The sequence below is a fragment of the Arctopsyche grandis genome, chromosome 7 (assembly GCF_051622035.1).
Source record: "Arctopsyche grandis isolate Sample6627 chromosome 7, ASM5162203v2, whole genome shotgun sequence".
NCBI classification, from domain to species: domain Eukaryota; kingdom Metazoa; phylum Arthropoda; class Insecta; order Trichoptera; family Hydropsychidae; genus Arctopsyche; species Arctopsyche grandis.
The window spans coordinates 21,951,603-21,977,552 of NC_135361.1; the positions used below are offsets into that span (position 1 = coordinate 21,951,603).

The 25,950-nt window shown below is 33.9% G+C and overlaps 1 protein-coding gene across 1 annotated transcript in view; it reads right to left on the reverse strand.

Annotated features, from left to right (window-relative positions):
* The window catches only part of Dys (Dystrophin), a 580,264-nt gene that overhangs the window by 537,239 nt on the left and 17,075 nt on the right, over positions 1-25,950 (reverse strand). Inside the window, exons 3-4 of the mRNA XM_077434849.1 lie at positions 239-300; positions 68-160 (exon numbers count right to left, since the gene is read on the reverse strand). Coding sequence (XP_077290975.1) covers positions 68-160; positions 239-300 — 155 coding nt within the window. The remainder of the gene's footprint in view (positions 1-67; positions 161-238; positions 301-25,950) is intronic.

A 25,950-nucleotide genomic window follows, 5' to 3' on the forward strand; every position in this document is an offset into this window, starting at 1 on the left:
AAAAAAATAATCAAAAATTAGAATCTTTCATCGTAAAAAAATATTATTACTATAAAAATAATCTTACATATTGTTGAGCTGTCAATATTTCCAAGAGAGACAACAAAAGGTCTCCATTCCGTAAATCCAGAAATAAATCGTCCACTAATTGTTTGTTGTTCTGATATAAAAAGTCAAGCATTATTGTTTCCAAAAATTATGTGCATAAAATAATAAACATAATTGACAAAAAACTTACCTTGACCAATTGGGAATTTATCCATTTGGCAAACGTCTTCTTTTGGACATCCTCCCTCTCATCTACAACAAAAATAGAATAATAATTTAGTTTTTTTAAATATAAATCAGTAGCGAAAATGGTATAAATAATCTTACAGTTGTACATCAAATAATATGTTAAATAGATAAAAGTGAACATCATCCGGTGAAATACGAATGCACAATGAGAATATGACAGGAAGTAAAACGAACAGAAGATCCTGTGATCTAATATCGATGGGGTATTTCAATTTGGGATATATCAAATAAAAATAAAAATAAAATATTCTAAAATAGAAAAATCTTCGTAATACTTTCCTTTTATAGTAAAAATTACTGAATTACTATTTTTATGGTAATTGATTCATAGTTGTAACAAAAAAATATGTTTATATTTTTGATTGAACTACCTTTTTATTTAATGGAACAATAGAACTATTAAGGTGTGCATATATGGGCACCGACTCGATATGTTAAATTAATGATGCATAACATGACAGAATAGCATGGAACCACATGTGATACATAATATATTTTGAATGTCAAAATACGTGACCACATTCGAAAATTTATGAGACAAAAATTAATAAAGGCTTTGGTGACACGCTTCGTCACTTATTGAAATCTAATCAGTTCAGCAAAGTCAAAATAATATATATAAAAACGGACGGGATGTATGTGGGAATGTGGGTATGTGGCAGACGCGTCGACCAGTATGGGGATTTAACATACACATATACACACATCCACGAAGACACACACACACACACACACACACACGTTCATTCATAATTTCGAACGGGCGAACGGGTTGGATCGACGAGTGTGTAATGCGCGCATTAAACTTTTTTTACTAATAAATGCGCGCGCGCGCCTATAAATTACCTTATATTATATTTATATATAACATATGTATAACTTGAATTTAATTCGTGCATCAATTCCTTTCTGAATCCATCCGTGGGAATCAACGTGCACAACACTAGTAAATAATATAATGGACTGGATTATTAAAATAAAAATGAAGTGCATATGCACAATTTGTCTAAGTATTAAGGTCCATCATATATATAATATTACTCAACATCGCACGTCAACAGCTCGGCACAACACTGCACGGAAAAGACTACTTCTATTCATACTATACAGCACCTTCCGTTTTCGGCACGTTCATATGTACTTGTTTTGGACGAGTGCAAGACAAAATTGAGTACATTATAGAGCGCGACGATATGGCACAATATTGCTTGCGTCTTATCGTAGAGTCAATATTGCCACCATATGAAGTTTCCAAAAATATTTAAATACACATGGCAACACTTTCAAAAGTACGGGTGCACTCGCCACTATGACTTTTAATTTCTGTATATACATATATATTGGTACTGACTGTTGATACTAGACACTCATAATTTTTCTCCTTATATTAAATATTATCTTATGTTATGTGACTCATTTAATTGCTTGAACTTTGTTTTTTTTATGAATTGTATGCATAATATGTATTTATTTCTGTATTAATTAATTAATATATTAATTTCTGTAATTTGATCATTGTGGCGCATTAGGAATTCCTGTAATACCATAATGGTCCAAATTTTAAAACAAATAAATAAATAAAATATGACGTCACGTCATGCGTGAATATTTAGACAGTGGCCAAAGAAATATATACGTAACAGATACGTAAATAAACGAAACGTATCTGTTTGATACGTTTCGGTGGTATCCGCGTATGTATAATATGAATAGATCGCTTGGGTTACTGCTGTTTCAGATACGTCACTAACACATTACGGAACACATGAATGTGTCCATGTAGAATGTTCTAAAGAATATTGTTCGTACTGTTGTTTACTTACATTTACCGGCTTGAGCTATACTGGTATAAACAAACCTTAATGCTTTATATGCATACATATAATTGAAGACATGTTAAATGTTCATAACCATCAACCATGAATGGTCATTATATGTTAATTCAGCAAGAATATATTATTCTTGCGGTTCAACGAACCGCGGAAATGAAGTTTTGTGTTTAAAAACAACTACACGAGTACATCCGATTAGATGTACATGCAGGTGGATGCTAAAATGTGGAATACGTAGACAGAATTGGTAATGTTTCGCAATGGTTTTACAACAGGAAAAGGCTGGGAAGTTATGTCACTAAAGACGTAAACAAATTAACTTGGCGACAAACTTTAGACTGGCGTAAAAAAAGCAATCATTATCCTAATCGCCGTGACAATGACATCGTATAAAGAAACTGAAAAACTACCCAATTCTAAACAAAGAAAAATCAAAATCCGAAACGTGTGCAATTTTACTATGTACATAAGCAGGAATAATCAATTACAGATAAAATTTAACTACATATATGTAGTTAAGTAATATACAATTATTTTTATTCAATTAAAGCAAAATTATATGCATTAATGCTTCAAGTTTCATATTAATTTTGACGAAAAATTCCTATAAATATAATAAAAACATTTTTTTTAAATAATTCCCTTTTGACAGATTTTATTATATTTATTTTCCTCAAAATAGACACGATATATAATCAAATCAATTTGTATACATTTTTTTTAATTAAACAATAATACTCAGTAACAAAAAAAAATTACCGGAGCCGAGAATAATTAATATTTACTGTTTGACCCAGCGAATTCGAATATGACAATGATTTTTGTCGGTTTCTTCTCACGTATGAGATCTGAGCGTTTATAAAATGTAATTTTTTTATATCGTTTATATATATATATATTATATATATCGTTTATAAAATGCAAAAGATAAAAACCTGAAAAAATTGCGCATAATTTTAAACGCTTATATCTCATCAATGAGAAGAAAACGACAAAAATCATTTTCAAATTCGAATTCAGTGAGTCAAACTTAGTAACGATTGATTAGTAATATGTTTATTATAATATATTTTTCTTTAATATATGTATGTAATATATTAGTGTTTTTACCCGGCTTCGCTCGGTATTTGTAATATAAACCGCTAAAACATGGTCAATCTAATAGTAAATATTTTATTAAATTTATTTAAATAGTTTTATTTTATTTAAATTTATTGGAATATTCATTTGTTTTTCTACGAGCCAAAAATAGTTACATATGTACATTTGTAGTTACATACAAAGTCTTTCGAAATTATATATATTATTTATGTTTAATATAATATATTTATGCTCCGGATGTAAAAAACGTGAGTTTTTGTTGCTCAGTGTAATTAATAAAAGCAAAAAAATTGCGGGGAATTCAAAATTTCAGGATCCACTAGTGTAATAACTGTATTCGTCTGGTCGGAAATAAATAATCAAACTTATGTAGATACACTTGTGAATACAGTTCGCCAAAGAATAGAGTAAATATTTGTAAAAATTTACGAGTACTACGGAATGTATGAACGCCTTATTTTCAGACGAATCATTTATACATATATGTATGTATGTATATAATAACGAAAATAAAAAATGTATACGCGTAACATCTTTAAGTGCGAAAGTAACGCTGATATTGACCAAAAAAATTAAAATCTTCTAGACAATTCAAACATCTTCAGGTTTAGTGATTGCGAACGTGTGCAGAATATGAACAAATCGGTAAATATTTAATAAATGCATCCGTGTCCGGAAAAATGGTATGATCGTGTATTTGTCTTCCGAAAATAAGCAAACAAACAATCAACGATCATATTCTAAATTTGCGCAAGTTATATAAACTCCGTTATTCAACATGGTTTCGAGATAAATGTGCAATTCGGTTCATACGAACATATGGTGCATCGTTTTGTAAAGACCATAAATATAATTTAAGAATATCACCGGTTGCTCAATTACCTGTCAATATATGATTTCTCATCATCATACATGCAATAAATTGGTTTTATGAAACGGCAATAAAATTACAAACGTACCATACATATTCATGTATGTACATATACGGCGCTTCGTGATCTTCGAAGTTTAAAAAACCAATTAACATGCGTTTATTTGAATTTAAAAGTCATTAATACTTGTTTAAACCGGTAAAGTTTACAAATTGATTAGTTTCAAAAGATTCACCGTAAACCTAAAGACCACACAGGTGAAGGTTTATGGGAGTAGAACTTTAAATCAACAGGTTTATTGAATAATAAACACAAACAATACAATGATAAAACCAGGGCTGAACGAATTCTCTTAAATTTTACATCCGAAATAAACTGTGACAAAAATTTTGGTTAAAAAAAAGGTCAGTAGGTAAATACAAACATGGTCAGTTACCAAATTTAAAAAATAATATACATAAAAGTTGTCAGTAAAACATTAAACGGTCAGTAAAAGTAATATGTTACATTGTGAGACACCACATATGCTAAATTCTCTGATTCTGGTATCTCGGTATGGTCTAAACACCACTGTTCTACATACTTGAGTCAAGTAAAACGTGTTTGGACCATACCGAGATAAAATACTCTATCAAGTAACTTGACAAGGACTAATTTTGGTACTTCCATAGACTTTTTATTAATATTGAAACATAATAAGATATTTGCATTTTGTTTTGAGCTTGAAGCCTATTTCTAAAAATATTTCATGTATATTTTACAGGAATTTTCGAATCGTATGATTCGATTATTATTTTCATGTTTTCCGACTATCTTAATTCCGACTATCGTTGATGTAAGAATTACATTAAATTAAAATACTAACCTTTTTGAATTACATTTCATTAAAATACTAACCTTTTGATATAAATTACTGATCATTTAAATTAATTCCAGACCATTTAATTTATTAACTGATCACAAACATACTAATTAATGGCTGCAGACCATTTATAATACTAGCTGACCATTTCGATTGTATTATTCATAAATTATTTTATTTGCCGAAAAGGAGAATTAGTTTTAAATAAAATAAAATTTAATTTAATTTAATAATTGGCCTAAATAAAATTTTAGTTTTTTATTTATTTAGACATATTTTTCATGTCCTTACGGTACAATTACACATATTTACATATATAACAATGACATCAGATAAATTGGCAAACTCTGATAGGAAACGATCGGCCTGGAGTCACAAATATCCAAGTCTGACCAGCAGCATTACAGATAATATACTTAGAATAAATTCCATTCAATCGAGGTCAACTCACGGGATAGAACCCGGCGACCTCTCGGTGCTAGGCAAAAGCCCAACCACCGAGCAATTCTGCTGGCTATATGTTACAGTGATTTCATACCAACAGTGAAAATATACTTTCATTTGCGTTTTAAGGAATTCATATTCTGAATAGACTTTAACCAGTAGATTTATATTATTATAGACGAAAATACAATTTCACTAGTCTATGCCGATCAAAGTATAAGTTATGACAGTTGAGTGTTATAGTAAGTTGTTAAATAGAGGTATCTAGGTATATGTATGTATAAATATTTTGGTATTACATACTACGGAAAAATTGAGTCAATTTAAGATTATGATGATCTATTTAGCTTTTAGTTTCAAACTACTACTTATTAAGCAATATATATTTTCAAAACGTGGTACTTTGACAAATGGATGCAATGAAAGCTAAGGTTTTGTAAATGAGAAATGTTCAAAAAATGCATGAAAATACTAACTAACAATATTGGTAAGCATCTATTAGCGCACACGTGTTCACATAATATATGTAGATTCACTGACATTAAGCCGTGATAAAAAACTTTTGTTGACATGAGAACCTGCATTCATGTACATATCTCAAAATTGAGCTGGATAAAAAAATAAAAAAGGAGGTTTTCATGTCACACGCACAAGACAAAGGTCCCTTCAAACGAGATCAAGTCACTATTCATTGAGGAGAGACAACAGGTTTTGGCGATATTGCACAACCGAACAAGTTTCCTTTTATAGGATGAATCGAACCTTCTGACACGTTTTCTCCCGAATATCGTCATTATAGAGAAAACTTCGGATCAAATTAAAGAATGCGAACCCCGTTACAATATCATACAATTCCAACAACACTTTTTTTGAATTTCTAATCAAACTAATTGTACTAATGATCGCTGATGAAAACGACGATTGTGTCACAGTGTATAAATATTCCGGTCGTACAATTTGCACATGACGATTTTGTTACGCGAAATGCTGTAACGCTAGCGACGTCACTGACGACAATGTTACACAAAACGACAGTAATTCTTCTTGTTGCGTACAACTAGTTTTCAATTGAGAATAAAAGGAGTGCTGCACAATAATTCCTAGCGAACAAAAGTTATGTCCCGCATAATAAAAACATTCGTACTATGTTAGTTTGTTTGCCTTTGCATACTTTGGAGAGTCGGATCGTTAACCTGGAATCGCTTTTATGATGTCACGTTCGGTTGAGCAATGCCGAAATCGTTTAACGACCAATTCTGACCGTAAATTTGCAAAATTAATGCAAAAAAAATTATAACTAAATGTTTGTCAAACATCTCATCTGTGTATGTACTTTTCCAAAACTAATATGTTTAAGCCTGAAGTCCTCGAACCACTTAATTGTAATTGCTCTCTTTACACTAATGGCCAAAAAATACAAATATTCACCGAGCTAGACAAAGTCATGACACTTAATAAATCCAACTAGAAAGTAAGTAAAAACAACTAAATTCAAAACATTGTGCCAACTCCGGCAATCGTTCAGTTCAATGACGATCATCGAACTACATTTTGGTAACAGACTCTCTGTGGGTCAGGCATATTTCGAATCACCTTAATTTTTACCTTCACATAATATGCCATCATCATCATCATTTACAGCCATTAACCATCCACTACTGGTTGAAAGCCTCTCCAACTAGCTTGCATTCAACTCTGTTTAGCGCAACTCTCATTCATCTCACCCCCACACATTTTTCCAATTTCGTCCACCCATCTTCCTTGCGGCCATCCTGTACACCTTTCACATTCTCTTGGGTACTATTCCAGCACTTCTTTTCCACCTTTCATCCATTTTTCTATCTACGTGACCCGCCCATTGCCGTTACCACATAATGTATAACACAGTGGTTCTTAGCCGAGGGTGGGAGAAGGCATATCAGGGGGTGCGGGAGGCGTTAATAATAATATAAATTTGGTTTTGTGATATTTGAAAACTATTTTAATATTCGATGACATCGGCCAATTTTTTCGTGACGAAAGCGCTTGGATAGCTATAACTAAAATAATATAATGTATGGCAGGATATCGCGTTAAGCTCTCTCCTCATTTCTCGCAAATAATAACGACAGTTTTCTCAGAATTTCCACACCGTTGTCTCTACTGTTATACTGTTTACAATCGTTTTTGCGACAGTGGCAGATAGCAAAAAACTATAGATAGATAGCAAAAAACTTCTTGAGACTATCATGTGTACACACACGAAAGTTGGATTGCAAACATTACCCACCATTTGTTCAGTGACTTTTGTGTGAGCATTATAGCCCGAATAGGATATAATGGTCACACAAACGTAAGATTTTTTTTCGCAAAATTTTGAAGTACATTTTATTATTATTTTATACGTTCTTTCTAATTATTAAAACCCATTAGTAAACCCCCCCCCCTCCATGTCAAAAAAACGCCAATGGAAAGACGATTATGTTCGTTACGGATTCACTTGTACAACAGAAAAAGATGGTACACAATGACCTCAATGCATCTTATGTTTCAAGATGTTTTCAAACTCCAATCTTAAACCATCAAAGTTGTTAGAACATTTCAACAATGTGCATGGTGGTGAAGGTGCAGGTCATAGTCTGATCATCTTAAAGTCAAAGAAGGCTCGATTTGATACAATCAAAAAATTATGTGGCGCAAGAATTCAAAAGCCCTTGTTAAAAGTGTCCTATCAAATAGCATATCTGTGCGCTAAGAGAAAAAAAAGCTTGCAATAAATGTATTTTTCTAAATTAAAGATTCCAACACTCATTTTTCAAGGGGGTGCGGGAACATAATTTCAGTTTCAAAGGGGTGCGGCTCACTGAAAAGGTTAAGAACCACTGGTATAACATATTAAATTTTAAAAATCTTGGATGTAATACATATATTACTAGCCTGACTTTTAAATATATTTTCTGACTAAAATAAATACTTATATGTTATCTTAATCTTTAAATATTACAAATTTACCTTTGCGTCAAATTTTTTAAACCAAAATACCGGGTTGACACGAAACGAGTAACTCGAACGAATAACTCGGACGTTACTCGTAACGTGGCACCAGGTGTTTATGGAGGCTGTTATCCGACCTGAGTAAAGGCGGAAACACACTGAATCGAACGGCATGGGCACGTTCTTGGTCTCCTGTGGTGAAAATTCCACAGGGTTTTTTCGACCTAGTTTTTCCTAATTTTTTTCAAATATAGGAATCACCGTTATCGATCACTGTCAAACCTATGCAAATACAAGGAATTTGAGCCGTTTTTCAAAACTAACTAATATGAACCGAAACTTCGTCACACGACAAAATCGATTCTGAACTAAGAAGAGATTAGTAAAAAAACACGTGCCACGTGCCACGTGCCTCTCTGTGTGATGCCACGCTCAACTTAATTCATTCATAAAATGGAAATATTAAAATTTCACAAATTTCACTGTTTTATCGACCTTTATGGTCGATAAAACAGTTCAATCTCTCACTGAAAAAGTGCAATTTTAGCATTACAAAATTTACGTACAAGCCAGTGCAACGTTACCGTATAGGAATAAAAAATTTAATTTAAATCTTATCTGGCAAACTTTTTGATGATGTTATGAAGATCATGTCAAACTAAAGTACTTTCTCATTATATACCAAGAAACGAGTATGACTTAATCAACTTACCTACGCGTTCCAGCTTAGCCTGCGTTTCGCCTAGTTCTCCCTTATTGTGGGATTCAAAGCGAATCAAAAAGTATCATAAAATTATATGATCGCTTCATAAAATGATAAACACGGTATATGCACTGGCACAAGTACGATAAAATATCGGCGAAGACAAGCCCACGCCTTTAGTGCTTTCCAAAAAATAACATCCGAAACGGGAATACATCATAAACGCCAGACCGCATTGTGCATCCCAATTAATCTTTCGACACGTGGGTGGCTGTAGGTGAAAATAGTCGAACATTACTCTTGTAAATTAAGAAGTGATGGTGCGTGGAAGGGCCCAGGGCATTTCGACAGTGGGCGAAAGCTCAACGCTAGAAAGGTGGCCACTCCACTGCCTACACAGTGTGACATCGAATTTAAGAGGTAAAAGCAATAAATAAGCACATTGGACAAATTGTGACACTTATAAAACCCTCGAGAAAGTCCTTCATATCATGATGAAATGTTAGGAATATTGATAAACGTCAACTATCGTAATAATCGGGGGCAGAGTGAGCGTAGGTGAGCTCAACGGTAATTTATTTTATGTTGCATTTTGATAAGTACATATTATTAGAAGCAGTAATGCAATTTAAAAAGATGTAGTGCCTATATAAGTTCATTTATATATCAAAGTTTCGTAATATGTTCGCCTGCTATGGATGCAATTCTTAATTAAAGATACATTTAATATGAGACGCATTCATACATATGTACATAGACATGATATAATACTGTGAAATAAGTCAAAGTTTAATGAGCAAAAAATACAATTTATGATATCAAAACTGAATTTCAATTTGAAAAAAATTCAATTGAAGTAACTACGTATATCATATCAGCCGGTTTGTTTGCATTGATGTTCACTGTTCATTCAATGCGAGCTATTATTACTAACCTATCATAGTTAAATATTTATTCAGTAACAATACGATAATGTTGAGCTTTCAAGGTGATTGTGGCCACGTTAGGTGTAACATTTTATTGAAAGAATGATAATGAATTTAACGTATAAATTGAAAATACATTAAATTTGTGTAAAACATTACATCCGAGATTTGATTGTTAGAATCAATTTTACAGTAAATGTACTCGATCTAATGAAGAAACTTATCTTTTTTACTAAAACTAATAAAAAATATCCAGCAGCATATCTTTGTGGTTGCGTTAATGCTACCCACCAAGAGATTTTCGGGTTCGATCCCGTGGGTTGACCTTGATTGAAACGAATTTATTCAGAGTATTTCTGTAGTGCTGGTGAATATTCATTACATTTCAGACATGTCTATTGTTTCCTATCAAAATTTTCCAATTTATCTGATTTCATTGTTGAAACGGTTCATCATCAAAATGGCAAAAACTATCCAACGCACTATGTCACCACTATAGATTGCAATACAAAATTCGGCTATCGATAATTACCGAAAATTATATACAGACATATTTTTGCATTAAAAATCGATGCAAATAGAGTAATATGGACTAGGTAATATGAAATTTGTTTATTTTCAGTATTAAATGTCCAAAAAGATGCATTCGTAAAAGTGGCTACGCGTATGTATATATTTATTCATCATACAATCCGTGTACCGAATCTATTAGGGCGCAGACACACTGAATCGTACAGTACGCCATGCTGCATACTATACTATACAAAGGTATACTGCAACTGTGATGGGCGTATCCTCATGCTTTTATTAATTCGCGGTGCGGTCCATTCTACCAACCTGCAATATCCCGAGACTCGTTTTCTCAACTTTTCGTCTGCTTAAACAGAAGTTTGTATATTATATACAAAAATATTTTTGCATACAATATACAAGACATTTGTGATCATTCATTAACATACCTTTAAAATATAAAAAAAAGTTTAAAAATCAATTCTTACTATATTTTTTTTAATAGTTAATGTTTATCTCGCAAAATACGTATTAAAAAAATCGCATATGTGTTTTGCATATATGTATATACATACAAACTCGACGACAAAATACACCAAAAACTTTGAGAAAATGTGTCTGATATTGCAAGTTGGTGGAACGAGGAACGTCTTATTATATCGAAATTTCTTAAAATATGGGAATCGCCGTTATCGATCAATATCAAACCTATGTCAATCCAAGGATAAAATATCACCGAAAACATGAGTTTTGGCCTGGATGGCCATAGCACAGATCAGTCGTGCTGACGTTTTTTTACATGTGAAAATTATGTATTAAAAAAAATCACATGCCGCGTACCACTGTGTCTGCACCTTTATTCTAGCTCTTCAAGGTCAACAAAACATAAATAAAACAACAGACTTTAAAAATCAATAACAAGGTACCACTTTTTGCCGTGCCTTTGTACTTGTACTTACGTTATAAGTGCAAATTATCCCCTTACACTTTTAAGGCAAGAGGGGTTTTTAAAAGCAGCTCTCCACATATAAACTCACCATAAAACACGCACACAAATTTCAGCATTTGCATGTCCTGAAATTTTGATTCTGTACATATCAATTAGTCAGCAAATTCGACCAATTCCACCTGACCGAAGCTCGAAACCGCACATTCGGCAAATTCGATTAACCACACGTGTGCACAAGTTACGGAATGGCATTTGTTGTGTTGAATGGGGTCTGGTTTCGGCGAACCTCAAACCCATGAACTACCGTAGTTGCCGGTTCGCTAGACGACGAACGGTACCGCAACTAAATTCAAAAGGTGCACCGACCTGTCTGTCAACCGGACGGACAGGTGAACGTCCATTGACGTATCGCTCGTCATACGAAGTGTATCAGAAGGTCGTACCCCACGATGCACATGCATCTAATGCACCAAAAGGGACCAAAATGCGATCACAATTACCCGTCTAATTGAGCTCAATTTAAGTCCGAGGTCGCAATTAATGACGTGCGGCGCTCAACGTGTTAGGAATGCTCGCTTCGATCATACATACATAGTAAGCAGTTGATGATTTGCATGCTTAGTACATATACCCAAAACTTCGAATGTGTAATTAACTTTTTGGGTACGGTTAACTGATAGTACAATAACAATGCGTGGATTGCGCCCACTCGTGATGTCGCGAAGGAGTTAAACCATGAATGGGTGTTTTGTATTAACTCTTTGTTTATAAACAATCAAATAACATCTTCATTCCGGTCGCCTACATACCTACTGGCGGTTTTCAATTACGATGCTTATCGGAAGATAAGTTGTAGCACTTGTTGATTTGAATCAAACGCGACAATGTTGTATTATGTAATAATTCGTCACATAAGAGTTTGATAGTAAATGTTTTGGGTCAAGAATTTCAGCTCTGCTGATAATGTCAATAATAAAAATGTTGTGAACACACTTGTCGATAGCTTAAATGAACACTGGTATATTGATTCAAGCTTTCTGAGCATAAATAAAATAATGAAATTCAACGATTAAGTCAAGTTCTCAAATGATGTTCAAAAAAAGATGAAAAATTACACAGGGATATCTGAAAGGATAAAAGAGAGCACTCGCCGAGCAACTTATCAAGCGATAAATCGCTCAACTTCGTTTCTCAGAAACAACTTCGCTTATCAAATGTGCAGACAAACAAATGTACATACTTTGTCATTATATGATATACCTATATATGTATGTATCTATAGTATTATACATATATTTAGTTCAGATGAATTGACTTATTGTCAAATTAATCGTTTGCGAACAAAAATCCTTCTTAGTTGGGATACAAGTTGCTCGTCATTAAAAATAGTCTATGCATATATACATATGTATATAGTAATTGACCAACAAATTGCTCAAGTAAACAATCAATTTGCTGGGAGATAAGCCAACAAATTGCTCAATGACGTAATGAGATCTAAAATCAAATAGAAAAAGAACATTTTGAACCAGACATAGCGATCTATCAAACAATCATACAGATTTATCATTGCGACAAACTATGTATGATGTAAGTAATTTGACCGATTGTATTGTATCGCGATAAAAAATCCTCATCAGTTGAGAGACTAGTTGCTCGTCGTCAATAAGGGTCTACGGACATATAATTGACCAACAATTGCTCAAGAAAATGACCAATTTGCTGGGCGATAAATTAAAAAATTGCTTAATGACATTAATATCTACATAAAATAGAAAAATACCATTTTGAGACAGATAGTGATCTATTAAAAAATATCGAGAAGATTTATCTTAACGACAAACTAGTAGGTAGCGGGGCTTCGTGTCGAGATTATTTTTCAATTTGATTAAAAAAAACGTTATTGAATCAAAATAAAAAACATTTGAACGATTCGGCGTAATAAAATCACCAGCTATCTCTACAGCAGACAAATCGGACGAAAAATTGCTATATCCATGGCTTCCTTAATGACAACTATGTATAAAGGCTAGTCAGTCAATCATCACACGAATAAATAAAATATGCAACATTCATAATAATAAAGATGTATGTATACATCCATCATCAGCCTACTTTTATGACACGTACACCCATTTTATCATGAATTAAAAAAAAAGGTTTCAATCCGAACCAACGACAATCACTTTTTATCGCATATGTACATACATACATACATACATATTTCGAACAATCACTTTTTATATAAACAGTACGATAGTACACAATACTTGCAATAGTATTTCAAGAATATGCACTTTGCACAAGTGTATCGAAACTTGTTTTCATTCGGAAGCCTTACCTATAATGCAATTTTCAATTTTAAACTATAAAGTTTGACTACCACATTTTTCCTAATGGAGCTGTAATGCTGCGTACACACCGGCCCAACGAAGGCTAACGCACGATATTCGGCGATGGCTACCGCACGTTCATGGCGTTAGTATTTTTTTGGTTAATTAATAAAACGCTCGTTGGCACCAGTGGCGTAAAAAATATCGAAATACAAAATTAAATTAAAAAATCTAAATTGAATATCATAATTATTATATTAAAAATTAAATTAAATATCGAAAGTTAAAACAGAATACACATAATTTAAATAAAGTTTCGAGATTGAGCTAAAATTACATCATCAACAATCATATACAGGTAGTCCTCGACTTACGATGATATTTAATATATTTATACGCTAATATTTAAAAAATATTAGGGTATAAAATTTACAATTTCTATTATACGTAAAAAGTTTTCAGTCCAATTTGATTAACTGTTAATTGAATTCAAAAACTTAAAGAGGACACATATAAGAGGATAACCTAAAAAAGAGGACACCTGTAAGGGGAGGTACCATTTCCGGCCAACTCAAAAATGTACGGGGTATCGATGAGAATTTCGGTAACCTATACTAAGTTTCATTTCAATAGAACGCACGGTGTTCAAAAACTCCTCAAAATACACTGACGTACAGACACGCACATTTTTTTCTACATCATGAAAATGTGATCAGTGATCGATTCTGAGTTCAAATCAGTCAAAATCTTCGCATGATTACAAAACTTCATCTACATATATTTACTACGTATGTACATAGACTAAAAATGAAATGGCGCGTACTGGCGAGATATTAGTACATATGAATATCATTCGTTAGCCTTCGCTGGGCCGGTGTGTACGCAGCATAAGAAATTTTGCAATCGCATCAATGACTTTCTTATCGTTTCGAGTGCAATTAAACTCATATATGACAAACTCGCGTGAGATTCAACTTATAAAAGTAAAAGGCCGTATATAGAAGTGCATACCTTCAGATTCGATACACGATCTGCGAAATACGATACCCAACGGCGTAATAAAGTATCCGAGCATAATGTACAATCTGGCTTTATTTATTTATTTACATACACACAAAGTTTATGTGAGCACGAAGGCTGATACGAGACAACATACATAGACGTAGCCATCCACCGAGTGTTCGTTTCTAGAATTCACACACAGCTCGCTTTACAAACAATCCATTTAGAGCAGTTCATCTTGACGAAAAACATATGAAGCAGCGGTTTTCGGAAGCCGAACCTGGATGGAAGAACTCGTCGGTTAAAATCGCTGTGAAGATTGGATTTTGCACAATGGATAGGTGACCACACGAGCGTATCCAATATAAGCCTGTATTATATTTTTTATGCAACGTTGTATGTAGTCATACGTTCCGAATGCATACTCGTTCTTTAGAAGACGAGCTCATTGTCAAATTTTTTCCTGGGTATATAATTTAATGTGCATTCTCCTTGATGTGAACGCGTAATACCGTTACCATTTGAGGAATAGTGATTCGCACCTCTTAGCCATATTTATATGCAAACAATGAAACGCCGACTGTACATACACGCACATTGGGTAACGACGTACTAAAATTAGCATTTTTAAAATCTATTCACAGTCATTGTTTCCTCGAATCTAAGAATCCATTAATTTTAAGTATGCTTTCCGAATTGAATTTTGAACAATATGAACATATGTATCATATACATATGTATGTACGTCAAATTTCGACGTTTATTTGTTAAAAGACAAATCTTCTGGCTGCCGTTAGAAAACAAACAATCTTAAGATGTAGTAAAAGAACAAACACATATAGATCGACGCGTGAAGGAATTACGCTGTGAGGAGCCGTAAGAGGTCAATCGGGTGAACATGCCACTATCCAGTCTTAGTCAGTACTGCGGATTCCAAAACTACCAAAATGTAATGATTCCAATACCGGTTCCGAAGGATGAATCCTGTAGAACCGGTATTGGAATTATTATCATTAATATATATACATTGTATAATAATATACGTTGTATATGTCAAAAATAAAAAAGCTATACATAAACGTCGACTAATATTTGTTTATGCCTTGATAATACAGATACAAAATTTTCAGCGTGCATATTACATGAAGAAAAGATGGATGTACATACAATGAAGCTGATGTTGATCCAAATGATCAGTGATGTATCATATTTAGGGATTGCAATTTACAGTCAAATTTCATAAACTGGTAAATGGTAAATGATTTTTCTTACTTCCGATATACCGGTATTTACCGGTAACTGAAACATAGGTTACTTTTCCTAAAAACGTTAACCTATGTAGATTGCATCGTCAATAATAAAAAATAAATCTCAGGTGAATAATGTAAATGCATTAACGTAAATTCATTATAATAAATTAATTTTATTTTTAACCAATCATATATATGTATATTTAAAGTAAAGACAATTTGTAAGTTTCAAGTATAATCGAAACAACCGTCTGATCGCATTTATTACGATTTGGTTGGTCTGTGTTGCCAGTGAATTTATCAATTTAAAATTGCCACATTAAATACTTTTTTTTTTTTTTTTTTTTTGGTGCCATCTTATCGATTCCCGATAAATCATCACCAGCGATATCGTTGCTCTTCAGATCATGTACGGGCACTACGGAATCATCACTCCGTCCCCAAAATTGTGAATTGGGCTTCTGAATCTCTCACATTCAGAACACCAATTCGTGAGGCTTTTTTCGATTTAAACGCCTCTGCTGGTGAGTTGTGTCCAATAGCTGCAACGCTTCTATGTTAGGGTGACGGTGCAGTCTCAACTCGTGCCTCCCGGCGCATTCTCGGATGACTTCTTTTACTTTTTTGATTTTAAGGTCCTTGTGGATCTCTTCATTTGTGACGAAGCGATATGCATCGGTGATAATCCTCAAAAACTGGTTTTGACATCTTTGCATTTTTTCGATATTGGATGGCTTACTGCATCCCCACAGTTGTATGCCATATGTCCATATTGGCTTCACGATTGCCTGGTATATCAGTTTTTTGCATTGTAGGTCTAATTTGGAGTGTCTTCCTATTAGCCAATGCATTTCTCTTTGTTTAATTCGAATCTGTTCTATTTTTTTTTAATGTGATGCCTCCACGTAAGCCTTGAGTCAAGATGCAGTCCTAAATATTTAGCTGACAAAGCTTGTGGAACTTGGATTCCGTTTATGAAAGTCTGAGTGCTGACAATATTTCGTCGCAGTGCAAATGTGACCTGCATTGATTTTAGCTCGTTGAGTTTCATTTTCCAGTCCTTGGTCCATTTGCTGATCTTGTCCAGTGCACGCTGCAGGCGTTCAAATGCTTCCTTCTGTGACTCGCTCGATGACATAATGACTGTGTCATCTGCAAATGTTCCAATGAATGTCTCTTCGCTTGTCGGGATGTCAGCAGTGTATATCAGGTACAGTATAGGCCCTATTACGCTTCCCTGTGGTACTCCTGCAGAGGCTGTGAAAAAGTTAGAGAATGCCTCCTCATGAGCAACTCTGAATTTGCGTCCGGATAAGTATGATTCCAGTAATTTGACATAATTTCCAGGTAATGACTTGCTGATTTTGTGGATAAGTCCTTCGTGCCATACCCTGTCGAAGGCCTGTGAGACATCAAGAAATACAGCTGGACAATACTTTTTTTCCTCTAGCGATTGCTCTATTTTTGAAATAACACGGTGCACTTGATCGATGGTAGAATGTTTCGACCTAAATCCAAATTGGAAGTCGGGAACATCGGTTAAGGGCTTGAGTCTTTTTAATAATAGTTTTTCGAATAGCTTAGAGATCGCAGGCAACAAGGATATTGGTCTGTATGATGTCACTTGTTCGGGTGACTTTTCAGGTTTCTTCAACATTATGATTTGAGCAGTTTTGAAGCACTCTGGCACATGCTTGAGCCGGAAACATGCATTGTATAAGTATGTTAGCATGATAATAGCCTTTTTTGAAAGTTCCTTGAATAGTCCCGGTGAGATTTCGTCAATTCCAGGTGCCTTTTTAGGATTTATATTGTCATATATTTCTTTAGCTACTTCCATAGGGGTGGCAGTTTTGATTAGTTGCTGTGGTTGATACATTGGTGTATAATCAGCATCAGATTGAATATTGTGTGGTTGGAATACTGTCTCTAAGTGTTGTGCAAACATTAAATACTGAAAATAAACAAATTCCAGATCACAAACCTAATCACCGCATCGCATTGCATCGATTCTTAATGTAATAATATGCCTGTGTATGTACTTAATTCGCGATAACATAGATAACGGTAAATACCGGCAAAATTTAAAATTTACTGATATTTACCGATGGCAAAATTTAACCGATTTACCGGTAAACCGGTATACGGTATAGCAATCCCTGATCATATTCTCCCTTTAAGATTAAAAATACGACGTGGTTTTAATAAAAAGCCACTTACTGCATATTGTAAATAATGTTTTTTTTAAGATAAACAGCGATAGAAATGTATGTAATTATGAAATAGACAGCATCGCATATATTAAAATATACAATAGAAATGAAGGAGCAACAAAAATTATCCATATGTTAAAATTTTGAGAACAAATTCAAATGGCATCGCAAATAACAATGCATTTATGTGAGTGGGAAAAGCGTTAAGGTCAAAACCTAGACCGCAGATTTAACCGCAGCTATTACACTAGATCGGTTTCTTTATTTATCAATGCACCAAAAACGATAATGATGAAATGAACAAAACAGGCATTGAAACAGATATCATAATAAAGGACGACGGTGTCAAATATGAACGAGGACCCTTCAATAGTATTGAAAGACTCGTTATATTATACCCGATAAATATAATATGGATAATACGTATACACATACGTCAGATTGTACATATTACCTGCCTTATCTAATTTGACAAAACGCACCCAACATACCCACAATCGATATAAATAATTATATTTATTATGCTCTTGTGTCGTATCAGAATTTGGAAATTAGCACGTTTTTATATAGAATCTATTTTATATACGTACAAATATTCATCTATACATGTGTATGTTAATGTCACAAATTGACGTTTATAGTTTGTTCAATTTTTCCGAATCTTTTCACACTAATTCTAGACTAAATAAAAACACAATGAAATGAGTTTGGACATTGGGAATACTCATTTAGGGATCAATGTTACCATTCTGGCAGGTGACATTTCGATATCACATGACTGCAGCATTGTATCCTGCTCGCACACACGCAATTAAGCAATACAGCGTCATATATTATACAAATGCATATCAGCAAATGTCAACGTTTACTTGTTAAAAGACGAATCTTCTTGCAGCAAGCCGTTAAACGGACAAACGCATGGAGATCGACGCGTGAAGGAATCATGCTGTGAAAGGCCGTGGGAGGTCAACCGGGTGTGCATATCCAGGCTTGGTCAGTATTAGGAATTGCAAAAATACCCAAGTTTAAATAACTTTCCGTTCTAGCTGGTAACATTTCGATATCACTTAGCTACAGCAGCATTGTATCCTGCTCACATGCATGCAAGTAGGGATATGTGCGAGCAGGAAGCAAGGTGATTAACTCATTGCTTGTGTGTAAGCAGAATGAAAGATGAAAGCCAGTATTAAGACTATGAAACTCGACCATAAGACTTTGTTGCTAAAAAATTAACCTCTTCCTGATCACCTCTTTACGAAGCAAAGCTCGAATATGTATCTATCAACGTTGCTGAAGTCTCCAAAGTCAATAATCTTAAAAACAATTTGAATACGGTTCTACATAAATTATAAGTATGTATGTATATTATGTATAAATATGTATGTATGTATATTAAATTATAAGTATATATGTATATTTAATGTTTCTGGAATGATTACTATGATGATCCTATGTAGTATCAAGCCGATGAAACACGTATAGAAACGGAGAGTTCATTTAACGAGAATTGACATTTCGCAGGAGACCCGAATGTGAGAGCATATATGTATGTACAGACATATTATCACAATATAACTTTGGGAGAAATTCTTATAAAGAGATAGCATGCATGTTTACACGGATAAGACAGATGCATGTGAGAAAATTATCTATTGAGTTATTCTTTACTTTTAATATGTTTGGAATTTACATATTGATAAAACGATTTACAAATATTCCGGAATGGACCTGGGTAAAGCTGGGTGTAGCTGTGTACATAGTATTATATACATATATTTTGTTATTACTATTTACTAAGGTGTCACTACCGCATTGCCTCAAGGCGACACCTATAGCTAACTATATATAAATTTATAATATTATACATTAAATTCAAATGATGGTGACAAATGAGGGTAGATGGCCAATTTGGTAGGAATCGTTTCAACAATGAAGATCGACAAGGTCTGGCCAACAACATCAACAATCAACAAGGTCTGGTCGTGGCTCGAACCTGAGACCCCTCAGTTTTTAGCATTAAATGCTAACTATTGATCTATGTTGCTGGTTATGTTATACTATGCATATGTATGCGAGTATGTGGGTACTTGTAAAAACGAAAAAAAATTAGAACAAAATGCACAGCATTGTTCACTAGCACTTACAATAATAATGTAACCTTGTAATTTTGCATAAATTTTCGTGTGAAAAAGTAGATAATCGTTTGTCAAAATTTACCACATATACATGTGTGTATATATATGTAATGTGTAAAATAAATTTAGCACATTTGGACTAAAGTAAGCAAATATAACATATTAAATTCGTACACCTGTCTAAAGAAGCGGGTGAACTTCTTTCAGATTAATTTTATCGGTATCAAAAAAACTAGTTGATAATATATGTATTATATAATAATATTACATACCTTATTGTACCTGATGACATATCATCGCATGGGTGTTGGTATATTAAGTTATTAAAATAAAAGAAATGTGTCGTCAGTCATGTGTTCGATCCCCACGCGGTCGAATCTTTTTCAGATACCTTTTATATATGTACATTTATACATATATTTAATTTAATATTTATATTTAATTGTTTAATATGAAAAAGAAATGGTAAAAACTACCTACCTACCTACATATAAACAATATAAAACACCGATAGAAAAATTTATTAATTAATTAAATAAATTTTCAATAAATGGCGGTAAATTCTGTCAAGCGGAAAAATTGGCCTCTATTAGTATATATAGAAGTTTTTTTCTTTTATTATTACATATATACGTTTTAGCTGTGACGTACATATGTACATTGTACATATGTCGAATCGAAACGACTATTTTAGTACGGCGAGCTTCATCTCAGACAGAAAGACACACAGACAGAATAGCCAAATTATATATTTAATATATTTATATAATTTTAAAATCATATATTTTAAAAGTAGATAGGATACTTTTCTAAAATGTATCAATATTAGTATCAAAAATTTGGCCACATTCCTTTGGCGTTTGAGTTGTGAATAAATAAACAACTCAGTATATATAATTAAGTCTCATAGTGATTTTAAATTACTGGATTATTATATACTCGTACACTGATCAAGTCCTAAATTGAATTAGTCGCGTCGAAGTAAACTTTGGACATTTGTTATTAAAATGATTAACCTTAATAGCATAAATCTTGATGTAAAATAGTCTTATATGTAAACTATCTTCTTTAAATGTCAAAAGCCGACTTTATTTAGTATCAAACATTAATATGTAGATTACGTCATCGATAGAGTGAAAACGATGACGTGCCAGTGGGCAGGACACCCATGTCATTCGACCAGTAAAAAGAACTTTCAAACATGATAGATCATCAACTGTTACTTCAAATGTAAATATAAAATACTATAACCCTTCATAGTGCATTGTATTGCACTTGTGGGTGTTTAAGATCATGTCAATCGGATTATCAGATGTCACGTGTCAATCAGAAAACTCTCCAGTAATTTTCGTAGCATTTCACCGTACCCACACCACACCAGTAATAATAATACATATGTATAATGTCGGGAATGAAGCTCGATTAGAGCAAAATAACACACAACTGGACGGATCAAGTGCCTCAATTATGACTGAACAACCGACTATTTCTTGGACTTTACGTCATCCCTCGTTCATTATTACATCAGCGTTTCAATTCAATCATGGGGGCGAGACGAACAGTAATGAAAGCTCCAAACTGAATTTACATTAAAGAAACTCCGGGATACGAGATTGTATCGGGGAGTAAAATTAGGACTAGACGTAAATGTCTACATAAATTTCTTTCACTGGTACAATGCCATCAATACTTTCATAGATCCGAGTAAAAATAAAGTAAACATATATTGTAGACTTCAGGCGTGCCGTCACTTTTAAAACAGGGAACCGGTATGGATAAAAGAAATTTTATTTTTTAAATTATAATAATCTGTCTTGAAGTGATGAGAATAATTTTTCATTTTTGTGCTAATAGAAATATCCTAAGTATCCTACATTTCCTAATAACATATTGTTTGTCTTGAAAACCTAATCTTCTGAATGATTTGTCGAGCAATCGATCGAGAATCCAACATTCCAAAGCCTCATTATTTGTTTCCGGGCGCTCCGCACTAATTTCTTCTGAGGGAATCGTTTCGCGAACCGATTCCCTTGCCATATTTGTACTCAAAAAGTTATGTGTAAATATGTGCTATTTAAACAACAAAAATAGTTTAGAATGATGTTTAACCACTTCATCGCCACGCGTTTTTAGACACCAATTCGATTATTTTATGTTTGTGTTTAGTGTCAACCCTTGACACTACCTCTTGAATATATAACAAACTAAGGAAAAATATTGACTTTTTTCAATTTCATTAGTATCACAGGATATTCATTTCGAAGAAACCAAAATTAATTTCGAATCGTAGCACAAATCAAAATACCATAAATGCTTGAAGATGACGGGTAATTAAAAAAAAATGTCTTTGACGGAACGCCTATACATTGCAATTCGCCAGTATGTACCGCGAAGGGAACACAATTAAGAGGACGAGTCCCTGCAAGCGAACGACGCGGTGGACCATACCATAACAATCCTTTACCACTACCTCAGTTAGGGCTGATTCTGGTTTCCGAACATCACTAATCCGAGTGAACAATATCAATATGGACAACGATTTGAATTTATTCTATTTGATTTGTTGAAATTGTTTTTTACAGATTTTAAGGGTCTACTAGCTTAGTCCCCTTATCCAATGACTACACGCCACTGCTTCAGACATACATACATATGTATATATATATGTATGTACTTAGCAACAATATGTCGCACATGTAGAATTTCAAATATTTACGATACGCTCAAGTACGACTAGTTCAGCATAATTCACTCGGTCAAGTCCCATATTTAACTAATTAAAAAAATGTAGAGAGCGAAATTGATAGCACGTCCGTCTTCGCTTTTGCTTATTACAAAATCAAGAATGACCGGTTTTAGTGTTGATTTTCGGTTTCGGATTGACTTTTGAACGTTGCCGAACACAAAAAACATGTCCAAATAAAAAAGCCGTACGTACACGAAATATAAGTTTACCGTACAATGGCGTATGATTGACATATAATTGTTGAAATTATACGTGTTTTTCGGTAATTGGACTTAATATTTTGTATCTGGGAGGACATTTCACCGTCTGGTGACCGTCTGTCGATTTCACACCAGCTCAGTATGTAATTTATTCCCTCTCTGAAGTGTTATTCACACGACTATGTGAGAATTAGAAATTGCATACGACACCACAACACATATGCAATTTCTCCATCTTCAAATGACATTTGTGACATCCTCCGCAAAAGAAGGCCGTATGAATAGTACAAATTTTTTTATAAGAAATGACAATAACAATGGAGAAAATCCTCAGTACTATCTTGTTAAGACGCTCAAATCCACCAGTGAACTTTGAATAAAGAGATTGCATTATAAATGGTATATGAAACTTCAACCTCAACCTTGTGCCTGATTAATTCAAACTGAAACGCACTTTTAAAGAAAGTGCACGCTCTTTCTGCAGTCTTTTATATACGCAACCCTTCATCGAAAGGGGTGAGCATATGTGGGCATCATGTATGTGTGTGAAACCACTCCGATAATGAAAGGGGGAGGAGAAATCCCAGCATCCCAAATAGCAGACTTTGATTCGAAGCAGGGCTTTTAGTACTACATACATATGTACATTCAAGAGACGCATTTGGGTTATTACAGAACCCAACAAAAAAGAACCAAAGCTATTGTTTGGACTGGAAAAAATCATATTACATACAGATGACTTTTTATGACGGTTTACCTCTAGTAAATCGTAACTAAACTAAAAACATGCAAAACATTGACTAATCGCCGTCAGCGTCATTATTTAACAATATAGACAGACCTTGAAATACACATCTGTCCAATGAGGTATTTTATATACATATATTATATGCACAAGAAAACTGAACACGGACTGAATGGATCTGCCGACTGTACTTAGGGACTAAGGTACTGCAGTACCCCAACCAAACCAGTTTTTGTATGAAGAAAATATAGACTGGTACATGCAGTACCCAAAAACGGTTCAGTCACTATTTCGCACATGCCGATCTCACACACGTCACTAAAATTTCAATCATGGAATATCTTTCACTCGAAAATTCCACCCACTGAGAGACACTATCACACTAACGAGAATTCTAATGCCAGATTTTCATGGCAACGATTGTCTTATGAGAGTTCGTCATGTGTGAAATCGTCCATTTACCCCCAAAAAACATCCTCCATGGGACTATCTCAGTATACAAAACTTGAACTCGTACAAATTAAAGTATTTCGGTATCTTATTCTGAAATATTCTTCTCCAAACAATCTTTCAAATATACAAACTAGGTAAAGTGAACTTTGAATCTTGTCAATATATATGTATGTACATTCTTGGACAGGTACGTTCTTGGACAGGCTTGTGTTTACGTCTGTTATGACTAGAGGTAGGATAGTTACAGTGATATCCATTGTTCGGCAAACCTTTAACAATGCATTTACAACCTTTGAACAATACACGGCCCCCTCAGGCTCCGGTGACTAGTTATGACATACCTTCTCTCATCACTCATTGTAATGCTCAATGAGGCGAATTGCTCACGAACGTTTAACGAGACACTCGAAGGTGCTCCTCAGTGTCACACCTAGACACGCGAAGGTGGTCCACAGAGACACATCTATACACTGAAGGTGGTCTTCATAGACTCATCTATGAAGACACGTTTGTCCGCTGGTAAGAGCGGTCCTCTTGACGTGCAGCTCGAGTCACCGGGGAAGCATAGAGCCGTCGGCAGTTCACCTCACTGAGCAAATCAGTAAAGTTATAAATTCATTCAAATAAATTATATACAAAGAAGGAAGAGAAGCATTTCATTCAATCAATCCGGATCCCCAACACAATCCTTCGAACCGAACTAAAAATCCAAACAGTTCTATTACTTCCCATTTAGACAAAAATGGAATGTAATAATACGAGAAAAATAGACATTTCTACCATATTGAAGGAAAATTGTCAAAAAAACAGGACAGACTAATACGGAACTGAGTAGTGTAAAACGGTGACATCCCGTTTATACGGGACGTACAGCCACCCTATGTACATATAATATAAGGGCTGAGGTACTGCAGTCCTCCAACCAAACCGGTTTTTGACAAAGATACTTTTGTTGGTTACATGCAGCACCTGCAAAAACATTTTCCAAGAGCCGCCACAGGCAATCGTATTGTTTGTTTTGAGATATGTCTAGAGTTGCAAGATTAAAATAAAATACGGAATGATACATACATATATATATAGATACTAAGCACAAAGTCTTTGCAGATCGCTGTCCTATAGATACTGTTGTGCAACGGAGTTTTCATCATATAGCAAATCAAAAGTCGCTTTGAAAAGAACATCAACCTTGAACGACTATATACGTAGGATCGTCTTCTGATCGAAAGGAATTGACTGAATTTGCATCGGTATGCAAAACGATGCGAATTGTTTATTGCGAGTGAACGCACTTTAGCTTCCTATCGACGTCAATCGAATAATATCCTCGGACCTTTTCGTCGTTACCAATTCAAATGAAATAAAAATTCAAACATTTTCTGTGAAGAAAAAAGTCGAATGAAT